Genomic DNA, 19,871 nt, shown 5'->3' on the forward strand with positions numbered 1-19,871 from the left:
CAGACCCGCGCTCGGCATGCGCTCGTGTCTGTGCCGCCTTCGGCCTGGGACGCGCGGGCGAGGCATTGGGCCGGACAGACCCGCCCGTAGGCGGCGGCAGCGGGGGCAGGATGCCTACAGCACACACACACGTACATACTCACATACACACAGACGCACACGCACGCACTCATTTGATCGTTCAGGGCGAAGTAGGCCCTCGGAGACATCCCGGGTGGGCTGGAGCGGCACGGCGCGGGGGAGCCGGGGCTCCGGCTGAGCCTCCGCCCGCTGGGCTCGGAGCTTTGGGTGGGGAGAGTTTATTTTTGTCTTGAGCTGCTGCCGCGGCCGCTCACGGCCTAAATCCAGAGGGGCGCCTGGCGGTGGAGATGCTGGCTGTTGCTGTAGATGGAGCTGCAGCCGTTCGGCTGCTTCTCCGGGAGGAGGAGGAGGTGGTGGCGAAGGGGAGGGGGGGGAGGGGGAATAAGAGGAGGAGGAGGAGGAGGAGGAGGAAGGAACTCTGGCTGCTGCTGCTTCAGCCTCTGCTTTGCATTAGCTCCCACCCCCACCCCCGCGCCCCTTCGCAGCCGCATTGCAAGTTTTCTGCTCGAGGAAGATCTGTTGCTGGTGCGGGCTTTCGCAAGCACAGCCCCCAAGGCCACTCCGGGTGGGGTGTGTGGGGAGCACTAGGCATTCGCATCAGCAGCAACAGGAAGCCTTGGGGTCTCCTCACGCACCTGGGAAGGAGGCTTCTTGCCATTCCCAGAAGGGGAATAGCTCATCTCCAGCATCCGGGTGTGGAGGGGCAGCCGGATTTGGGGGACCAAACCCCCCTCGGGGCGCCCCCCTCCATCCCCTCCCGAGCGCGCTCCCTCGCTGGCCGAGGTCTCATTGCAGCCCTTTCTCTCCTTCCAGTGGTGATCGCCGCTCGGGAATGCGGGTGTGAAGGGTCCGAGCTGCCGCCCAGCGGGGAAGAGACCCCCCCGGACGCCGGAAATCACCATCCCGAAGCCGCGAGAAGGGTGGGGGGGAAAGAGAGCATTCATTCAGTTTGTGTGCCTTGTGGGGAAAAATTTTTTTAATCGCTATTTTTTTAAAAAGAAACATTTCCGTGCTACTGTCTGTCATCATCTCTGGGGGAAATCAGCCAGAATCACCGGAACGTAACTGAAACCAGACGAGAGAGGCAGGAGCCGAGGCAATACCTGCAGCGTCCGGGCACCAGAGCCACCTTGGAACCGGAACGCGTCTCGGGCGGCCGCGGGGCTGCGGCTCCGCCAAACTTTGGGGCGGGCGGGGCGGGCTGGGGCGCCCAGGGGGCTTTGTAGACCGAGGGCCGCCCCCTAACCATGATGTTTCGCGACCAGGTCGGGGTGCTGGCGGGCTGGTTTAAGGGCTGGAACGAGTGCGAGCAGACTGTTGCTCTGCTGTCGCTGCTCAAGCGCGTGAGCCAGACCCAGGCCCGTTTCCTCCAGCTCTGCCTGGAGCACTCGCTGGCCGACTGCGCCGAGCTGCACGTCCTCGAAGGCGAGGCCAACAGTCCCGGTAAGTGCGCTGCCGCCGACGTCCTGCTGTCCGGTCCGCCCTCCCACCCCGAACTCCGGCTTCCCAGCCTCCGGCCTGGGCCCCGCCCCTGCTCTCTGGTCCCCGGGGACTCAAAGGCGAGGCCCCCAGGCCCTTGGCATCTCCCCCCATTCACCCCCGCCCCAGACCTTGCCGCCCACTTACCTCTGCTGGCCCTTGGGTCTTTTGCCCACTGTAAACTCCTTCAGTCCATTCCGTGTGGTAGCTACGGTAGCATGAATGATTGATTTTTCTCTCATGCAGTTTCCTGGGAAATAAGTAAGTCAGGTCACGTAGAGTCTGGATTTTCTGGGCTTTTTTCCCCCCCTTCTTCTTTTGGGCAACGTGGCTCTCTGGATTTCAGCAACACATGAAGAAACCCGGGACTGCCCTTTATTAGGCTGTATGAGGAATATATGAACATTCAATTTTATTATTCATTCCCCCGCCCCCCCCCGGATATTCCAGTTTTATAGCTCCGTCTTCAGAATAATATGTAGGTGATGCTACAGACTATTGAAATGATATTTACAGTTCGTTCGCATACTAAGTGGTTAAACTTAACCATCAAGACGTTATTCGTATTTGTAGAAAGGGTCTCATAGGTGGCAGGCAGGAATTAGGGTCCTTAATGCTTTCGTCAAGAAACTTTACTGAACATAAACAGAATTCTTTCCTATCACCCTGCTGGTGTATACAGACACCTCGACTAGTATAGAAAGTGAATACACTCGGAAGATTCAGCTCTTTGCTATTTACTATTTGCATGTGTGGTGACAGACTGAAATTATATCAGGGGTGAGCATGGGGGATGGGGAATAGGCCTGTTGGTTGTAATTTTGGATGGGGGAAAATCTTTAGTTCATGCTGCAGCAGGATGGTGAACAGAGCCCCCAGTGTTTACGTAGAGAAAAGAATGCAGGGTCCTTTTCCAGCTGTTCCATGTTAGAGCCGCCAGCCTGCAAGACTCAGCAGAGGTCTGGGCTGCCATTTGATGACAAGGTCCAGTCCAGGGCAGCAGGGCCTGGGAGACACTAAAGTGAGTGTGCAGGCAGGACATCAAGAGGAGAGCTGGCCTGCTCCTCACTCCTCCTCCCTGGTATGGTGCTCATGATGCTGGAAACACTAGTATGGGATGTTTCCATATATAGAATCATAGGCTGGAAGTGACCACTGAAAATCCTCACAGTCCTTTTCCTGACCAGATAGGACTGCACCCAGAGGATTCTATGTTGCCGAGTATAGTGGGCCACCTTGAGGGAATCCCACAGGCCCCACTGGGGTTCTGCCTGAGCTTAATAGCCCACCCCTCTGGTTACTCACAAGGGTGGCAGTGGTGGGCCATTCCCCTCTAGTCTGTATTTATAAATAGCTGAAGGGTCGGCTTCCTTCTTAAGGGTGTGGAAACATAACTAGGATAACTGATGACCTACTCTTCTTTGCTTCCATTCTTAATGTAACAGGGTAGCCTGGATCACCTGCTTGATTTTTGCTTTCTCAGGTTCGATGGATAAGGTTATATAAACTTTTGCGTTTTATGGAATGCAAAGAATTTAAAGACAGTGATTTATGTTGAATGCTTGACCTCAGTGCTTATAGGGAGGTTTATAGGTTTAAAATAATGATAATTAATCTTTAGGTTACTCAAATGTTAAAGCAACATTTTTTCCCTTTTGAGTAAAAGAGAAGACTTCCCAATATAGCAGCAGTCAGTTCAGTAGGTGAAGCAATTAGATATATAGAATTAAAAAGAAGTTGCTTAGCTTAAAAATGTTAATCTAAGAGGAAAAAATTGAACTTCTGTGAGTTCTAAAAACAATTTGGTAATTTTTCCCTCCAAAAAATTTTAACCATACTTTATTTGTATAAGCTGCCTACCTGTTCATGAGGCTAAATGCTGTAGATATATGAAACCGTAACTGTTATGTAAGATAAGGACCATTTTCCAGTTTCTAGGTTAATCTTTCAACTTGGGCATTTTGCTTCCTTGGAAACTTGGTACTTGTGTTTTTGGGTGGCCAGGACAGAAATTCATTAGTGAGGTCATGTGATTGTTTGGTTTACTTCTGCATTGTGGGGATCGTAAAGAGGAAGATTTATTATAGAGTCCCTGAGTCTGGAGCATGGCTCTTTCGTGCATCTGGAACCCAGCTAAGAACCAAGAAAGAGGCAAAAATGCTTACTCAGCAACCAGAATAGATGGCATAAAGTATGGGAGACTACTTCGGACCCTCTTTAGACCTTACTCTTATTTTAGATGACAATCCTAACTTTTTTTTCAGTTTGAAAAATAATCCTTAGCATCTATGGTGTGGCACATTTAGAATGGGGTAAAGGATTGCTGTCACCAGCAGTGAAAAGTGACTCCTGACAGCTTGACAACTAGAAAGGAGACAGAAAAATTATAACTTTAGATACAAGAATTGGGAGCAAAAGCCCTGAACATTTAGGAATAGTAAGATAGAAACTCTCAATAGCCCTGCAGACATGACTTTGTAATAACATAAATCAGTAATTGCTTTACTAATAATGAGAGTGAACTACCAAAAAAGATACGTTTTAAAAATAGACTCTTTGAGAAGAGAGGGAAATGTGCCATAAACATTGAAAATACTAACACTCAAGGTAATCGACCTCCAAAACTCTTTTGGTATATAAAGCTCTTACCCATTCAGAAAACTAGGCTGTGTAGAATGACTCATTCATTGGCTGGCTGAGGTTTCCTATACCAAAATCATCATGTATCAGCTACTTTATTTTGTAATCTTCAATTAAACACGCAATTTCTCTGGAGTTGAGAGATTTTAAAACTCTGTGAATGGGAACAAAATTCATATCTGGGGCTTGATCTTAGTATAACAACAACAAAAAATTAGTAATAGTGTGAACTTGGCCCTGTTTTCTCCAGGATTAACTATAAGTAGAGAGAGATAATCCTTCACATTAAATATGGTTTCTTTGAGACCCATGGGATGTATTTTGATACTAACTTTTCATTCTTTTAAATCTAGGATTTATTGAGATTCTAGTGGTTCACCTGTTCATCCTTTGCCTCAGGTTCATGATCATCTGAGATCCAAAGAACATGAGTTTAGTTTGTCCTTATGGATTTGTGTGTGTGTGTGTGTGTGTCATTCCAAGTTTGGTCAATGGATACTGGTCATGATCGGTTCGCTAAAGTTGGAGCTTGTTTCCAGAACCTTCATAACCTCACATATGTGCCCTTCTGCCACCAGCCCAGGTTAACATTGAGATTCTGGCCAGTCTCAGTTTGTAGATGATTGTTTCTGGTGCTGAAATGTCATTTGATGCCTAAAAATGAAACCCACTGACTTTACTTACAGTTCTTCAAAGAAAAAATAGGTTGTGTGGCACTCATGTAAGACTGGTTATTTGAAATATATTTTCCAGTGGAAAGTGTAATAAATGGAGATTCACAAGTGAATCCACAGACTTATTAACTCACAAAACTGCATGTTTTGTGGGGAAATTGCATATGTTTATAGTAAATAAATGGCAAAGAGATTGTTACTGATAATTACAAAATACAAGAGAAAGTATTATCTGAAATGGTAGTGTTGGCAACAAAAATAATTGGTGGAGGTTGAAAAGAATTCATGGGTGTGTTTACTCTCATTAGAGGGTGAAGATGTTGGTTTAATGATTTTTATGGTTTCCATAGTATAGGTAGGTCATACCTGAGTTGATATATTAGATCACAAATTGAGTAAAAGGAAAGCAGAAGAGTATAGGCTTTCTTTATGATATTTCCAGGATAAGGTCTTATTTGTATTTCTTTCTCTTTTTCATTCAACAAACATTTACTGACTGCCTACAGCTTTCCTGGCCCTATGTTATGAAGTGGGAATACAAAGGTAACTTACTGTGTTCCAGTCTCTGGCACGTAGATACCCAGTGTTGAAGAAATGACTAATACAGTATCACAGATGCAATAGGGATTAAAAAGCGTTAGTGGAGAGGTTCTGGGAACGTTGAGAACCTACAGCTAATTGGCCCAGGGGAGTCAGGGAAGACTCCACTGAAGAGGAGATGTGCTTGAGTTAAACTTTGAAGGGTGACTAATGATTGGTTTAATATGTAAAAAGGATTGTACAGAGCAGGCATATGAAGGTGTTTTCCAAGCAGAAGGGATAGCATTTATAAACGTGTTGACTTACAAAAGAGCCCGGTTATGTGCAAGAAGTAGTTCAGAATGCTAGGCTCTAAGAGAAGTTAAAACAGAGCCATGTGTGTGCAGGACCTTGCCAGCTATAATCCTGTAGAGATGATAGAGAACCCAAGAAGACTTTTAGGCAGAGGGGTACTGAGAATGAGAAGGGAAGAGGAAGGGAGTTAAAAGATGGAGTGTATGTATCTTTGTACACTTTCTTTGTTTGTTTTGCCTTTTCTAGGGCCACTCCCATGGCATATGGAGGTTCCCAGGCTAGGGGTCATATCGCAGCTGTAGCCTCCAGCCTATGCCAGAGCCACAGCAACGTGGGATCCAAGCCGTGTCTGCGACCTACACCACCTACACCACAGGTCACGGCAACGCCGGGATTGTTAACCCACTGAGCAGGGCCAGGGATCGAACCCACAACCTCATGGTTCCTAGTCAGATTCGTTAACCACTGAGCCACAATGGGAACTCCCTCTTTGTACACTTTTGGAAAAGCTTTCTAATATACACGTGTTTCTCTGAGAGGCAGTAATAAGGGAAAGTGAGACAAAGTTTGATTTAGACAGTTTCCATTTTGGCCACATGGTGGCATCATCAGTTTAAGGCAGCTTTGTTGCTTTCATTGCTGTATGGGGAGAAAGAAGGACAGGGAGAGAGAGGGAGAGAGGGAAGGTATTCCTGGGGGGGGGGGGGCTAATTATTTATATCCACGGGAAGGGGGTATGGCTAGAGGATTCTTAGAGTATGTATTTTGAAATAGACTGGGCTTGTCAATTTCCGAGCCTTAGTTTTCTCATTTGTAGAATGGAGTTAATAAAACCTTGTTATTGTCCGGAATCTACTCGTTAATGGTCTGGTGAGTACCTGTTCTGTCTGCCAAGTTTACATTTGCCTCCAGTTTATATGGAATTTATATAATTAATGGTTTCATAAATGATAGGACCTCTTTTGTCTAAAGGATTATCAGAAAGAGATTGAAGGTGACATGGAATGCTGAAAAGATATGAGTCTCCTTTGCTCCACCTTCTATATTTTAACTTTGTTGTTCTAGTCTCTATCATGTTGGGTCCTTAAAAAATACTGCACTGACCCAGTTTTCCAGAATAACTTGTCAACACGTTTTCCCCTCAGTTGGTGAATGTGAAAAGAAGAAATCATTTTGTGTAGTGAAATACATAGGGATTTTATATCTGAAACACTTCGGGTGTTGTGATTTTCTTTGGATTGGTCTGGGATGAGACAGGGAATGGGTCATACACACTTGTGACCTTTATTTCGAAGAAGTTGGATTTGGTTGTTTAACTTGGATGCTCAAAGGCTTCAGCAACTGAATATATGTTATAAACAGATCTCATCAAAGCAAGTAGAAGGCAGGCAAACCTAACAGCAATCAGATTGGTTTGTTTATGTGTAAATAAACAAATGAGGGTCAGAAGGGCTGAGAAATAAATGAAAACTACCCAGTATGTCCTGCAGAAGTGTCATTTTAATGAGAATTGACAACACCAGATAAGAGAAAATACCTCTTCTCCTTGACCTGAGGAGACATTTGGAGGTTTTCATCTACCAGAGAAGTGCCTTACATAATTCATTTGCTAGAAAAGCAATCTTTTTTTCTTTTAAAAATATAATTTCTGGAGTTCTGGTTGAGGCTCAGCAGGTTAAGAACCCAACATAGTCTCTGTGAGGATGTGGGTACAATCCCTAACCTTGTTCAGTGGATTAAGGATCTGGCATTGCTGTGGCTGTGGTGTAGGTCAGCAGCTGCAGCTCTGATTTGACCCCTAGTCTAGGAATTACCATATGCCACAGGTGTGGCCCTAAAAAGGAAATATACATACATATACTTTTCTTTACTTTGAATTTTTAGCCTGTTCCTTCCTGTCCATCTTTTCTAATCATTCCTTCCAAGGCCTTACCGAGTTCATCCAATTCACAAAGATGCAGAATGAGGTGTCTCTTCTGAGCTATTTTTTGCTTCTGTGGAAGCTGCCTGAGACAGAAATCTCCCAAGAAAAGCAGAACTTTCAGCAGAGGAGTCAAGCTTGCTCTTGATGTTAGTAAAGGTGGGTCTTGCTCTGAAGCCTGAACCCCCAAGAGCCAGCTTGGAATTCGGAGGACCTTGCTGCTTCTAGGTAGGTGTGTTTTACTCCTTGAGACTCTCAAGCTCATTCTAGTATTTTGTTCCCACTCTAGGTATCATCATTTTATACAGTTTTCCTTTTCTTGAATTACCAGGAGGGGAAAAATCAAATGATTCAGTGGCTTCTTTTACACAATACTTAATACTGCTAATTGGTACACGGAGAAAAATATCTGGTAAGAAACTGTGGGACCAAGTTTGTCAGTACCTCTTAATTCACCAAGTCCTGCAGCCGAGAGCTGGGCACTGTGTCCAGAGGAGAGATGGGGGGATGATTTCCCCTTAAGGAGCTTACACTTGAGTCGTGCATGTAAAACAATGTATACATAGAGGACCCCTGACTTGAAGTGGTTTGAATTAGATGATTTTTTGACTTTATGATTCCAAAAGCAATATGCATTCAGTAGAAATCTTTCTTGGAATTGTTTTGTTTTGCTTTTTAGGGCCGCACCCGCAACATACAGAGGTTCCCAGGCTAGGAGTCTAATTGGAGCCACAGCTGCTGGCCTAGGCCAGAGCCACAGCAACACAGGATCTGAGCCTCATCTGCGACCTATACCACAGCTCACGGTAATGCCAGATCCTTAACCCACTGAGTGAGGCCAGGGAACAAACCCGTAACCTCATGGTTCCTAGTTGGATTCGTTTCCACTGTGCCACAACAGAGACTCCCTTTCTTGGAGTTTTAAATTTTGATTAGGCTCTCTCGATTTGCCTGTTGCATGATCCTCAGCCACTCCACCACAAGGGTAAACAAGGGAGACACTCTTCCAGCCTCTTGTAACCATGTAACCATTCTGTTTGTCACTTTCAAGGCAGTCATCAATAAATTACATGAGAGGGTCATGAACTTTATTATAAAATAGGCTTTGTGTTGGATGATTGTGCCCAACCAGGGGCTAATGTAAGTGTTCTGAGCACATTTAAGGTGGGCTAGGCTATGCTATGATGTTCAGCAGGTTAAGGGTATTGGATGCATTTTCAACTCATGATAAGTTTATTAGGAGGTAACCCCATCATAATCTGAGGAAGATCTCTATATGTCATAGGTGGACTATAAAGAGTTGCTAAATGCTGTGGTTTCAATGAAGGAACAAACTGGAGTTGAGTGATGTGAAGAGAACAGGATGGGCTGGGTCATTCAAGAAGTAAACTTGCGTGTGTCATTTGGAATGAATGGTTTCGAGCTCATGAGATTCTTGCCTTTTTAGTACTTTTAATGAGAGTTTCATTAAGGAAATCACACATGCAGAGGGAGTCCATGTGTGGGCCATGTAAGGAGCAGGTTTCCTGAGCTCTGAAGGATGAGTATGAATTTGTTAGAGGGGAGCATGGTGCTGGTCCTCCATCAGGAATGACTTCTTGAATGGAGAAGGATCAATCCAAACACTTCTCTGATTTCTAACATCTTTAAAGTAGGAAAACAATACATCAGCTCAATCCCAATTTTTATCCCTAAAATTATCTGGGATATTAGACTTAGTAATAGTTCTTTTGGCTCCTTTCAGTAGAATACTGTTTACTATCACTTGGACTAGAACTAGTGTTGAGAAGAAACATCTTAAACACTTACAGGAAAAGATAAAATTGTCTTAAACTAGTTTTCAAAATTTAACGTGCCCACAGATCGCTTGGGGATTTTGTTAAACCGAACATTCTTACTGAGGAGGTCTGCGGGAGGTGGGAGGTGGGGTGCTGAGCTCCTGCATTCCCAATAAACTCCCAGCTGCTGTTGCTACTGCAGATCTCTGGACCACACGTCGAGCAGACAGATCATAGACTGTTAGAGGTAGAAAGGAATTTAGAGGTAATTGGTGCTTTGGCTTTCAAGTTTTATGGATGAGTATCACAAGATTTTTGTTTGCAAATGAAAACTTAAAGGAAAGCTTATGGGAAGTGGATGAACGCCCCCCCCTACCCCGCCAGCAAAACAAAACCCAGCCAATCTCTACCCACCAATGCTAACCTTCCGAGGAGAGCACTTTGAAATCTGATTTCCCCAGGCTGAGGTGGTCACAGCTTGAATCGAGTCTGGGGTTGTGGAAGGCTGAGCTGGGCTCTGTTGTAGCATTTCCCGAGCTTTTTGGCTGTGCCCCTGCTGGAATTTCCAGGCATTCTAATGATCAGTGTCCCATGGAAAATAAGACTCCGGGAAAGATTCTTTTTTTTTTTTTTTTTTTTTGCTGATGCTATGGACTGTAAGTTGAGCTGGAAAGAATAGGAATGTTAATTCCAGAAACCGGATGGGAAAGACCTCTTCCAACTTCCCCAGTGTACTCCCACCAAGTGCAATCATTGGAATTTCTGAAGCAGCTTATCCTGATCTGTCAGTAGTATTGTGTGTGCAGCATAAATACATACAGAGTATGGACTTTCATTGTATACATTTCCATCTGAGTGATATGTGCACCAAAATACATGATGTAAATATGTGACTAGAGAGGCCATGGGAAAACATTTGTGAATTTCTGAAGAGTTGTAAGGGAATACTGGGGGAGTCATCAGAAGCTCCATGAATAACATTTCTTTTGGGGAAGGAAAGAAGGAAGGAGAAAGTCAGTTCTGTACCTTGTACGGATATGTGAGGTTGATACCGATCCTGTGCAAGATACCAGGGAGAGTATTTGAAACTTGATGTGTGTGCATTTAGACAAAGAAATAGGAAGCAGCCTGGTTTTCCTAAGAATGGGAAGACTGGGTCATGGAGAATTAATGTCATTTCCCTTTTGTTGGGGGAATGGGAAGGGAAGGGAGATAGCATTTACGGAGAGGCTTCTGTATTCTGGGCAGATTGCAGGAATTCTGGTTGGCATCCCATATCTAAGTTTTAGCATAGCCTCTGACAAAGCCCTTTATTTCTTGATGAGTAAAATGGAGACATGGGGGCTGGGTGAGAGGCTAATTGTGTGGCATTAGAGTGACTTCCACCGGCTTCAGTCTTGAGGGGGGTCTTTGGTGCTGTGCTTGGGCTCACATGTCCTACATCATTATTTGTGTTGACTGACAGCCAGGGGTACCCAAGAAAGCAGAGACTAAGGCAAGGGTTGGCATGCAGGTAGTTTATTTTGGGCAGTGATCCTGGGGGACAGGATGGGGATCCGGAGAGGAGAGAAACAGAGGGGAGGGAAAGCCAACAGAGAGCTGTTTGATCAAGCTGGTCACTGCCATGGCACTGAAGCTCAGCCCCCTGGGACCCTCTGAGGAGCTGTGCAGACTGTGCCTCTGAAGGGACAGTCACAGTGGGCATTTATCAAGGGGCTCCCCTCTCCCCTGGGTCAAGAGTTGCCCTGAGGTGTGAAGCCCTTGTACTTCCAGGTTTGCACATCCGCAAGTGTGGGCCCTTACCACAGTTATTCCAGCTGTAGGGTCAGAGAAGCCCCAAGGCAGAGAGCTAGAGAGAGGTGGTACTACAGAGGCAGGGTCCTGTCAGGTTACACCTGTCCGAAGCTGCTGGCAGCCATGGCAAGGACTGGGGTGTAAGCTGGGCTGAGAAGGTGTAGTTATCCAATTTGTGGATGAACCTAGAGAAATAGCTGGGGGCTTGATGACCGAATCTTGATCCCAGTTTCTTGAATATAACAAGATGGCTATTAAACCACTAAAAGTGTAGTCTACCTTTGCATCCCTTAGACCTTTGTTGGGGGAGGCATGGCTTATCAGTAGCACACAGGAAAAGGACTTTGGGCTTTTAGTAGACTTAGAGCTTAGTATGATATAAATAATGTCACAATGTGGTTGCTTCCAAAGCCACTGCACTTTTAACAATACATTTTGTGTATAATGCAATATATAATATCTGAATTCAGGTCAGGTCTTCTCTTCAGGCCAGCCTGGAGTGTGGGGTGCTGTTCTGAGCACGCACTTTGAGGAAGATGGATGAGTAAGGATATGGCCAGAGGCAGGAGGAGGATGGTGCTCTTGAGAACCAGGGGGAACATTTAGGTTGGCAGAAAAGATGGGCAGAGAACATGACAACTGTCATTAATTCCCCAGAAGGTTGCCTTGAAGTTGAAGGGTTCAATTTTATATGTGTAGAAGCCGAAGCTCATTTAGCTCAAAGAAAAACCTGACAACTAGAGTTTCATCAGAGATGGACAAGCATTTAGTATTGTGCAATACTAAATGCAGTTGTGCAATTGTGTACTAAATGTGTGTAGTAGATATACTAGCACAGAAGAACACTTCTACATAAGATCGGCTCCTCATTTCTGAGCACCTGCTCTGTGCCAGGCATCTTCCTGAATTCTTGCCATAAATTATCCCATTTCTTCATCCCAGCCACCCTTTGAGATGAGGTTTGAACTGTCCTCATTCCATTGGTCAGGGAGGAAGCAAGAAGTCCAGCCTCAGAACCCCTCCGTGGGCTTCTCCACTGTAGGGACGCAGTAGGTGTTTCATTAGAAAAGAAGCTGTGACCTCTCAGTAACCCCCGAGGTCCCTTCTAACCTTATGATTCTATGATTTCTGTTAGAAATAAAGGTAAATCTTTTCCAGAACTGTCCAGAGCATAGGAGAAAGAAAGAGATAATATGAGTAAAGGAATGAAGGAGTGAATGAGTATGGGTGGTCTTAAAAGTGGTCTTCAAGCAATTTCCAGTGTGTTCCTTGTGTATTTCTTTTTTCTTTTTTTGCTATTTCTTGGGCCGCTCCTGCAGCATATGGAGGTTCCCAGGCTAGGGGTCTAATTGGAGCTGCAGCCACAGGCCTACGCCAGAGCCACAGCAACGCGGGATCCAAGCCGCGTCTGCAACCTACACCACAGCTCAGGGCAATGGTGGATCGTTAACCCACTGAGCAAGGGCAGGGACCGAACCCGCAACCTCATGGTTCCTAGTCGGATTCGTTAACTACTGCGCCACGACGGGAACTCCCCTTGTGTACTTCTTAACCTGTTTGCACTGCAGGTTTGTGGCGCCTTGTTTAGGAAATACAAAATAGAATGATGTTCTGTTTGTTTTTGAAGCAGCCGGTGAGGTGAGGCTAGGTCACCATGAAGAGGAGGGCCTCCGAAGTTAGGAAAAGATGCAATGTCAGATTTGTTTCTGCAGTGAGTTAAGGACCCTGAGTTGCTGTGAGCTGTGGTGTAGGTCGCGGACGTGGCTCAGATCCTGAATTGCTGTGGCTATGGCGGGCAGCTGTAGCTCTGATCTCCACCCCTAGCCTGGGAACTTCCATGTACCACAGGTGAGGCCCTAAAAAGATAAAAAAAAAAAAAAAAAAAGATTCAATGAACTGAATGGAATCTTGCTTCTTTGGGTTCACACAGGAGCAGTGATAAGCTCCCAGGGTGTCAGTCATTTACTAGCAAAGGTAAATCATAATTGCAATCTGTGTCTCCAGATCTTTTTGGTTTTCTATGTGTAGTTCTAAAAGTGACTCTAGGATATTCTTTCTATGGTAGCAGATATCTTTTCTTTCTCTCTCTCCCTCACTCCCTCTTACAGCATTTTCTATGTGTCATGCACCATATAGATGGCTGCACATACACACAACCATCTCGTGTTATTGAAGAGATGCACGATACAAAAAAGCAGAACAAAATGGTTGTGACAATTAAATGTATATTTCAATAGATAATGTACTTATTAGTTTTTATTTTGTAAAGCTAAAGATTTTATTATAGTTGATTTATGAGGTAATGTGCTTATTATTACCTAGAGTCTAACACATTATACGTGCATAACAATGATTTCTGAATTACGTATTTTGTGTATGTATAATGCTATGCATATAATACAAAGTATGTGTAATATGCATATAATACAACACAGGTTAATACAATGTATAGTCTGTGTATATAATAGAAAGTAGCTATTGTCTCCATTTTACAGATGAGGAAACTGATGTTGAGACTGGTTGAACATGTGCTGAGGTGAACTGTGATGTGTCTGATCTAAAAGCCTGAATTGAATCCTCACTACTGTAAGAATACTGCAGATCTCTTTTAGTTCTTGGTAAATAAACATGTCGGTGTTTAGAAGAAAAGTTCTTAAGGATATTTAGTGGTGATTTTAATAACGTTTTATAAATTCGGTCTTGGAAAAATTCTTTTCAGCTTGTCCGTTTTAATGTCCCTCTTATTTATCACATTTTAATCCTGTGTAGCTGATATAGCTCAGCTTCTTTTTTCCTCTGGCATTTAAAAAAGCTAAGTGAAAGGCATTGATTCAAACATTTCCCTTCCTATTAGGAAGACTTATGGGACAGGAGGCTTCTGCTGCCTCTGCCTGAACAGGCAGGACTCAGGGAAGGAAACAGGCTCAGCAAGCTGCAGAGAGGAAAGAATGAGGAATGTGTTATCTAATAGCTCATGGCATCCTTGACTTTGACAAACTAGCAATTGATGAGCTGGGTCAGGATCTCCTTGGGATCTGGAATTGGGCAAAGCACCAACTTGAGGGCTGTAAATTAAAACAGGCTCTCCCATTGTTTGTGAATGGTGGAAATTTTCTGGAGATTAATTTAGGAAAACCTATGTTATAGTTGATCTAAGAGTGAATTGTACTTATTTTCTAGCAGCATAAAATTGAGGTGGAAGAGCCCTTATCTACTCAAGCCCTGCTCTTGAAAATTGGAGAAGACTGAGGGACCTGATAGTAGGGAAGGACTGTTGCTTCCTGGCATCTCTGACCTAGATCTTGGACTCCCATCTCTTTCCCAGGGCTGACTTGGTCACCATGGTCACCATATTGAATGGCTGTGCCAGGCACGAGGATGGCCTATGTACCTGAGTGTCAGAGACCACATTCACCAGTCTCCTTCCTTGAGGTTGTTTCCAGACCCTCCTGCTTTTTTGTTTCTTTACTCACCATAAGGCACATGTTTGTTTTCCTTGGAGAGTGATTAGCACACATATGTTGAAGTGGTAGAGAGTTACAGTGTAGGAAGGTTTGGCTTTATTTTGGCATGTTTTGATCACAGTTCCAGTAATGTCCTCTTGGTTTATGCAGGAGCTGACTCAGCCATTCTGGAGTTATCCTAAATCCCAGTCGAGAACTGGGTGCCATTCATGATACTGCCCGGCCGCCTGGGGGAGAGATTTCATTCACTGGTCGGGGAAGCAGTTCCTTTGCATGGTGGTGTGGTGGACCAGTGAGACTCCTTCTGGAGTGACCCTTGACTCCTCGGTGTTCATTGGCACCCTGCAGGCACCTCCTTTCCATCATCTGTCCCAAGGCATTGCCATTCTTCACCATCCAGACTAGCCTGTGTCTTAGTCACTTTCATCCTTCAGCCCCTAATCTTGTGCCTGGAATTCAGGGGTCTTGGTAAAAGATTTTTGAAAGAATGGATGAGTGAATACAAAGACATTTTACTCATAGCCCTTGTCCACAAGGGGCTTATATCTTGGATGTGAGAAAAACCAAATAATCTAAAGATGGAATAATTAAACCAGGACAAGATCATAACCCTAGTGCAGTTGCCAAGAGGTATGTGATAAAGGCCAGATGAGAGAAAGAGATGCTCTTAACTTTTAATTCCCTCATGGAAGATATGGGTTAGGGTCTTGGCATCATCACTTTGAAATGTATCACGGGGTAAGAAGGATTTAAACTCTCTGAGCCTCAATTTCCTCATCTGTGACATGGAGTTAGCTTACAAAAGTCACTATTACCAGGATGAAGCAGGTCATATATGCATAAAGTACCTTGTAAGCTGCTCTGTGTTATATAAATGTGGGGTGACACTGGGCTCAAATGACCAACTAAACCCATGGGATACAAAGTTCAAGAATGTGGGTGTTGAAAATGTCCAGGAAAATTTAGCCATGGACTCATTTTCAGGGCTTTTGCTTGTTAGCAAGAACTGAAATAAACACAGTTCTATTGATAAATACCAGCCACCTTTGGGCCTGGACCAAAGCCTGGATCTGCTGATTCAACTGGGACTTATAGCCATGGCCTGGAGTCCCCACAGGCTGGCCTGGCTGTAACTTGTCAGACTTCAGTTTGTGTCCATGTTCATCCTTTTAATGGATTAGGTCACTGAGTGCATTCTCTTTCAGTATGAACGACTTCAGATGTCAGTGCTAAAGCATTTTTTTAGGGAAAGTTACACAGAATGCTCTGTGGTGACCACTGTACCCATGCCTGCAAATATTTTTAGTGTTCATAGAGCCATTGAAAACATGCCATGTCTGTTTGGCATGTCTGGATTCTTTAAAAATTTGGGATTATTAAGTTTTTTGTTTGAGTTTTATACTTAAAGAGGTAACTTTTTCATAAAAGTTATTCTACAACTTTAAACCATGCAGTGGGGAACCTTTTGAGTATTTTTTGTATTCGTCAGCTAAACAAGAAAATAATTATGTTCTGCTTTTTATACTTTAATATTATTTTCACCTTTACCGTTCATCGAACAAGTGTTAGTTGGAAAAGGAGAGCAGTCTCTTGTTATTGTTCTTGGTTTTTTTTTTTTTTTTTTTTTTTTTTTTTTAAACAAAACTTCCCTATTCTCACATTTTTCTTTTAGTGGCAGAATGAGCTGTGTTAGCACATTTTCCAGATTACTGTGGTACTTGCAGATGATCTAAGCACAGTTAACATACTGAAACTCAGCCGTAAGATCAAAGTTGGACCTCGTGTGTGATTCTGACATTAAGGTGCTGGTGGGTTACTCGGAAATCACCGTGGTGCATATATGTTTAGTTGATAGAATCTTGGGTAGGAAAAATTTGGACAAGAATTGCTATTGCTGCTAGTTTTCTTTGATTCTCCCCCTATCCTTTTTCATTGAGAGGGAAAGATTCTCAGTTAAAATAACAAATGCTAGGGTGGTTTTTGAACTCCATAGGAGGTAAAATGGTGAGTAGTATTCATCAGCTGCTTAGTCCTGGGATGGAGCAGAGGTGTGTGTGTATAGACAGATCAGGAGGGCCTCCCTGTCCTTGGTGCTCCCACACCCCTTCTTCACACGACCAGCGTGGTACTTAGCATACTGGATTACAGTTACCGTGTTAGCTGAGAAACGGTTACAGAGTAAAGGAAGTGACAGATGATGACAAAGTGTAACATGGGGTTCTGGATTGGATCCTGGATTCTTCCTGGATTAGAAAAAAAATACTTCCCTAAAAGACAGTATTGGGACAATGGTGAATTTAAATGTGGGCCACATCCATTATAAGGGATAATAGTCTATCAACTTTAAATCTTCTTAATATCATCATTATGCTTTGCCCACATCAGAAAATTTCATCATTAAGAGATGCATACTGAAGTCTTTAGGGGTGAAGGGATGTGATGTCTGCAAGTTGTCCTCAAATGATTGCCATATGTAAGGTGACAAAGATTAAGAATTGGTGAATCTGGGTGAGATGTATATGAGAACACATTTTTTAAAATTAAAAAAAGTTCAAAATGTTTAGCTTTAACTCTTGATATCCTGTACTGAAATGTTGGCTCCAGGAGGGAAAACCTTGTGGTTTTTTTTTTTAATTTTTTTTTTAATCACCCTTGTGCAGTTTGCCAGATGAAATACAGGATTCCCAGTTAGCTTTGAATTGCAGATATACCATGAATAATGGGGCATATTTATATCACTTAAACTTAAAACAAAAATACCCAAAAAACCTGTTTGGTGTATCTGCAATCCACAGTTACCTGGGGGTCCTGTATTTTTAGTTGCTGAGTCTGGCAACCCTGTCATGAAGCAGCAGTGCTCCTAGTAGCTTCAGGGTGAGATGCACCCAGGAGGTGCTCCGCTGTCATCGGGAATGAATACGTGGCTTTTCAGAATCCTGTTCTGAAGCTTCCTATTAGGTAAAACCTATCATGTCCGAGTATAGAGCTGGGGCTTTACCTGTGCTTGGACTTGATCTCCACCTTGTCCTGCTGCCTTTGATTGATCTTTTCTTTTGGGGCTGACGCAAGCCCTCTCCATTTCTCTGAAGTTGGCAGAGTCAGCCAGGTTACATTTTATACTAAGTTACCCACATCTTGACACTCCTGACAGTTTTAAGATCTTCTTGTAACACACTTGAGTAAAATGGATACTGGAATCTGTTTTGACAGCTGTTGGAAATCTAGGCTGCTGCTACAGCAGGTTAAAGAGGTTTTTTTGTAACACTGGTATTATTCAGTGAACCTTTTGAAAATATGTGCACACTCTTCAGGCAAATGGTATTTTATAGAATTTAAATGATTTTGGTGTTCACGGTTAAATTGTCAAATATAATGCTCCCAGGGATTATACATACAGTAGTATTTTCCATTAATTTTCTCCACCAATGTAGTAATAGTACATTACAATGGTCTCTATTACCAGTGCCGTTTAAAATACAGGTGCAGAGTCTTTAAATGCAGCTAGTCTTTTGCCAGCTGTCCCATTGATAACCTTCCCTTTAAAAAGTGACCTTTGAGCAATTTCATAAAGAATAAATATTTATAGTATTTTCTTGTCGAGCTGCTAAAAGAGGGGTCTATGCAAGTAACAGGTGGCTTCAGTTGGCCTGCATTCACTGAAATGTGATTCAAATAAAGCATTGCATTATTTTACCATTGGAATTGTGATGATGTGCTAGACTGACTTCATTTTTGGCAAATTACATGTCCGTGTTGAGGTTTGGGTTTAGGGTGGGGTGTTTGTGCGTATGCAGGAGCAGGAGAGCTTTACAGATGAGACATAGCAGCTGCGGGATGAGACATCAGGGTCTTCTTTATGAAGCAGAGGAATTTTTTACCAGAGGAGCTGTTGTTCTGCTGGGCTTTAGTTTTAGGGGCAACTGTTCAGATGAACTCTTTAGACTTAAATGTTCTCTCGTCTCAGGAGAGGGCTCTGTCAAATTATCAGTCCAGTGCTTAGCGCATAGTAGGCCCTCACAGGGCAATTTGCTCAATAGAATGAACTAGATAATTATGTTCGGGTTATTATTTAACTTTTAATATGATTTAATGACTTGAAATAGAAGATCTTTCAGTTACTGCCTTTTACCCAATTGCTTGGCAACATAATTGTTAACATGTTTTCTGATTAAAATAAATGTTCCAATCTGAGTGTACACTAGATAAGATTATAATATAAAGAATTAGAAGCATTAAATGGATGGGATGGAATTTGTCACAAAAGCTATCTCTGAAAAGTCTATTTTATTAAGCATACTTTCTTCCGTGTCTGGAAAGATTTATCACATTGTGCAAATCAGGTCCCAGCGAATTGGGTGGAAGAATTTTTAAAAAGACAACATCCTTATAAGAATTACATTTCTTTTCTATGGGAGAAAAATTGAAGACGAGAGATCACATGTATAACCCTTGTAATCTTATTTTTCAGTTTATTGAATATATTTAACAGTCTTCTTTCCTACCATCAATACATGAATAAATTTTTGTACACACATATGCAAAATTAGGACCATGTGAACACATTGTAGTGGTAGACATGTGCTTATATGCTGTTCTGTGAAAAACATGTAAACTGACTTTTTAAACTTAATATGTCATTCATATTCTAATGCATCACCATTATTTTTTTTTACAACAGTATTTTTTTTTTTTTTGGTATCTCAGTGAGGTTTGTATTTGTATTTCTCTGTTTATATATTGCATGTGTCTGTGGGCCATTCATTCATCCTCTTCTGTAAAATATCTATATATATCCTTGGAACCTTTTTCTTTTTCTTTTTTTTTTTAATATATTTTTTTTTTATTTTCCCACTGTACAGCAAGGGAGTCAGGTTATCCTTACATGTATACATTACAATTACATTTTCCCCCACCCTTTCTTCTGTTGCAACATGAGTATCTAGACAAAGTTCTCAATGCTACTCAGCAGGATCTCCTTGTAAATCTATTCTAAGTTGTGTCTGATAAGCCCAAGCTCCCGATCCCTCCCACTCCCTCCCCCTCCCATCAGGCAGCCACAAGTCTCTTCTCCAAGTCCATGATTTTCTTTTCTGAGGAGATGTTCATTTGTGCTGGATATTAGATTCCAGTTATAAGTGATATCATATGGTATTTGTCTTTGTCTTTCTGGCTCATTTCACTCAGGATGAGATTCTCTAGTTCCATC

General features: G+C 43.1%; 1 protein-coding gene across 3 annotated transcripts in view; it reads left to right on the top strand.

Moving 5' to 3' along the window:
• Nucleotides 1-19,871, top strand: part of SAMD4A (sterile alpha motif domain containing 4A) — a 224,930-nt gene that overhangs the window by 570 nt on the left and 204,489 nt on the right. For all 3 annotated transcript variants that reach the window (XR_014819199.1, XM_021102232.2, XM_021102246.2), the window contains exon 2: nucleotides 895-1,524. Coding sequence is in view for 2 of the 3 variants with exons in the window: in XM_021102232.2 (XP_020957891.1) it covers nucleotides 1,329-1,524 (196 nt within the window). In the remaining variant the exon portion in view is untranslated. The remainder of the gene's footprint in view (nucleotides 1-894; nucleotides 1,525-19,871) is intronic.

Source organism: Sus scrofa, chromosome 1 (genome assembly GCF_054392235.1).
Source record: "Sus scrofa isolate SSC_HxYL_T2T_F1_AM1 chromosome 1, Sscrofa_HxYL_maternal_Yorkshire_Landrace_v2.0, whole genome shotgun sequence".
Lineage (NCBI taxonomy): Eukaryota > Metazoa > Chordata > Mammalia > Artiodactyla > Suidae > Sus > Sus scrofa.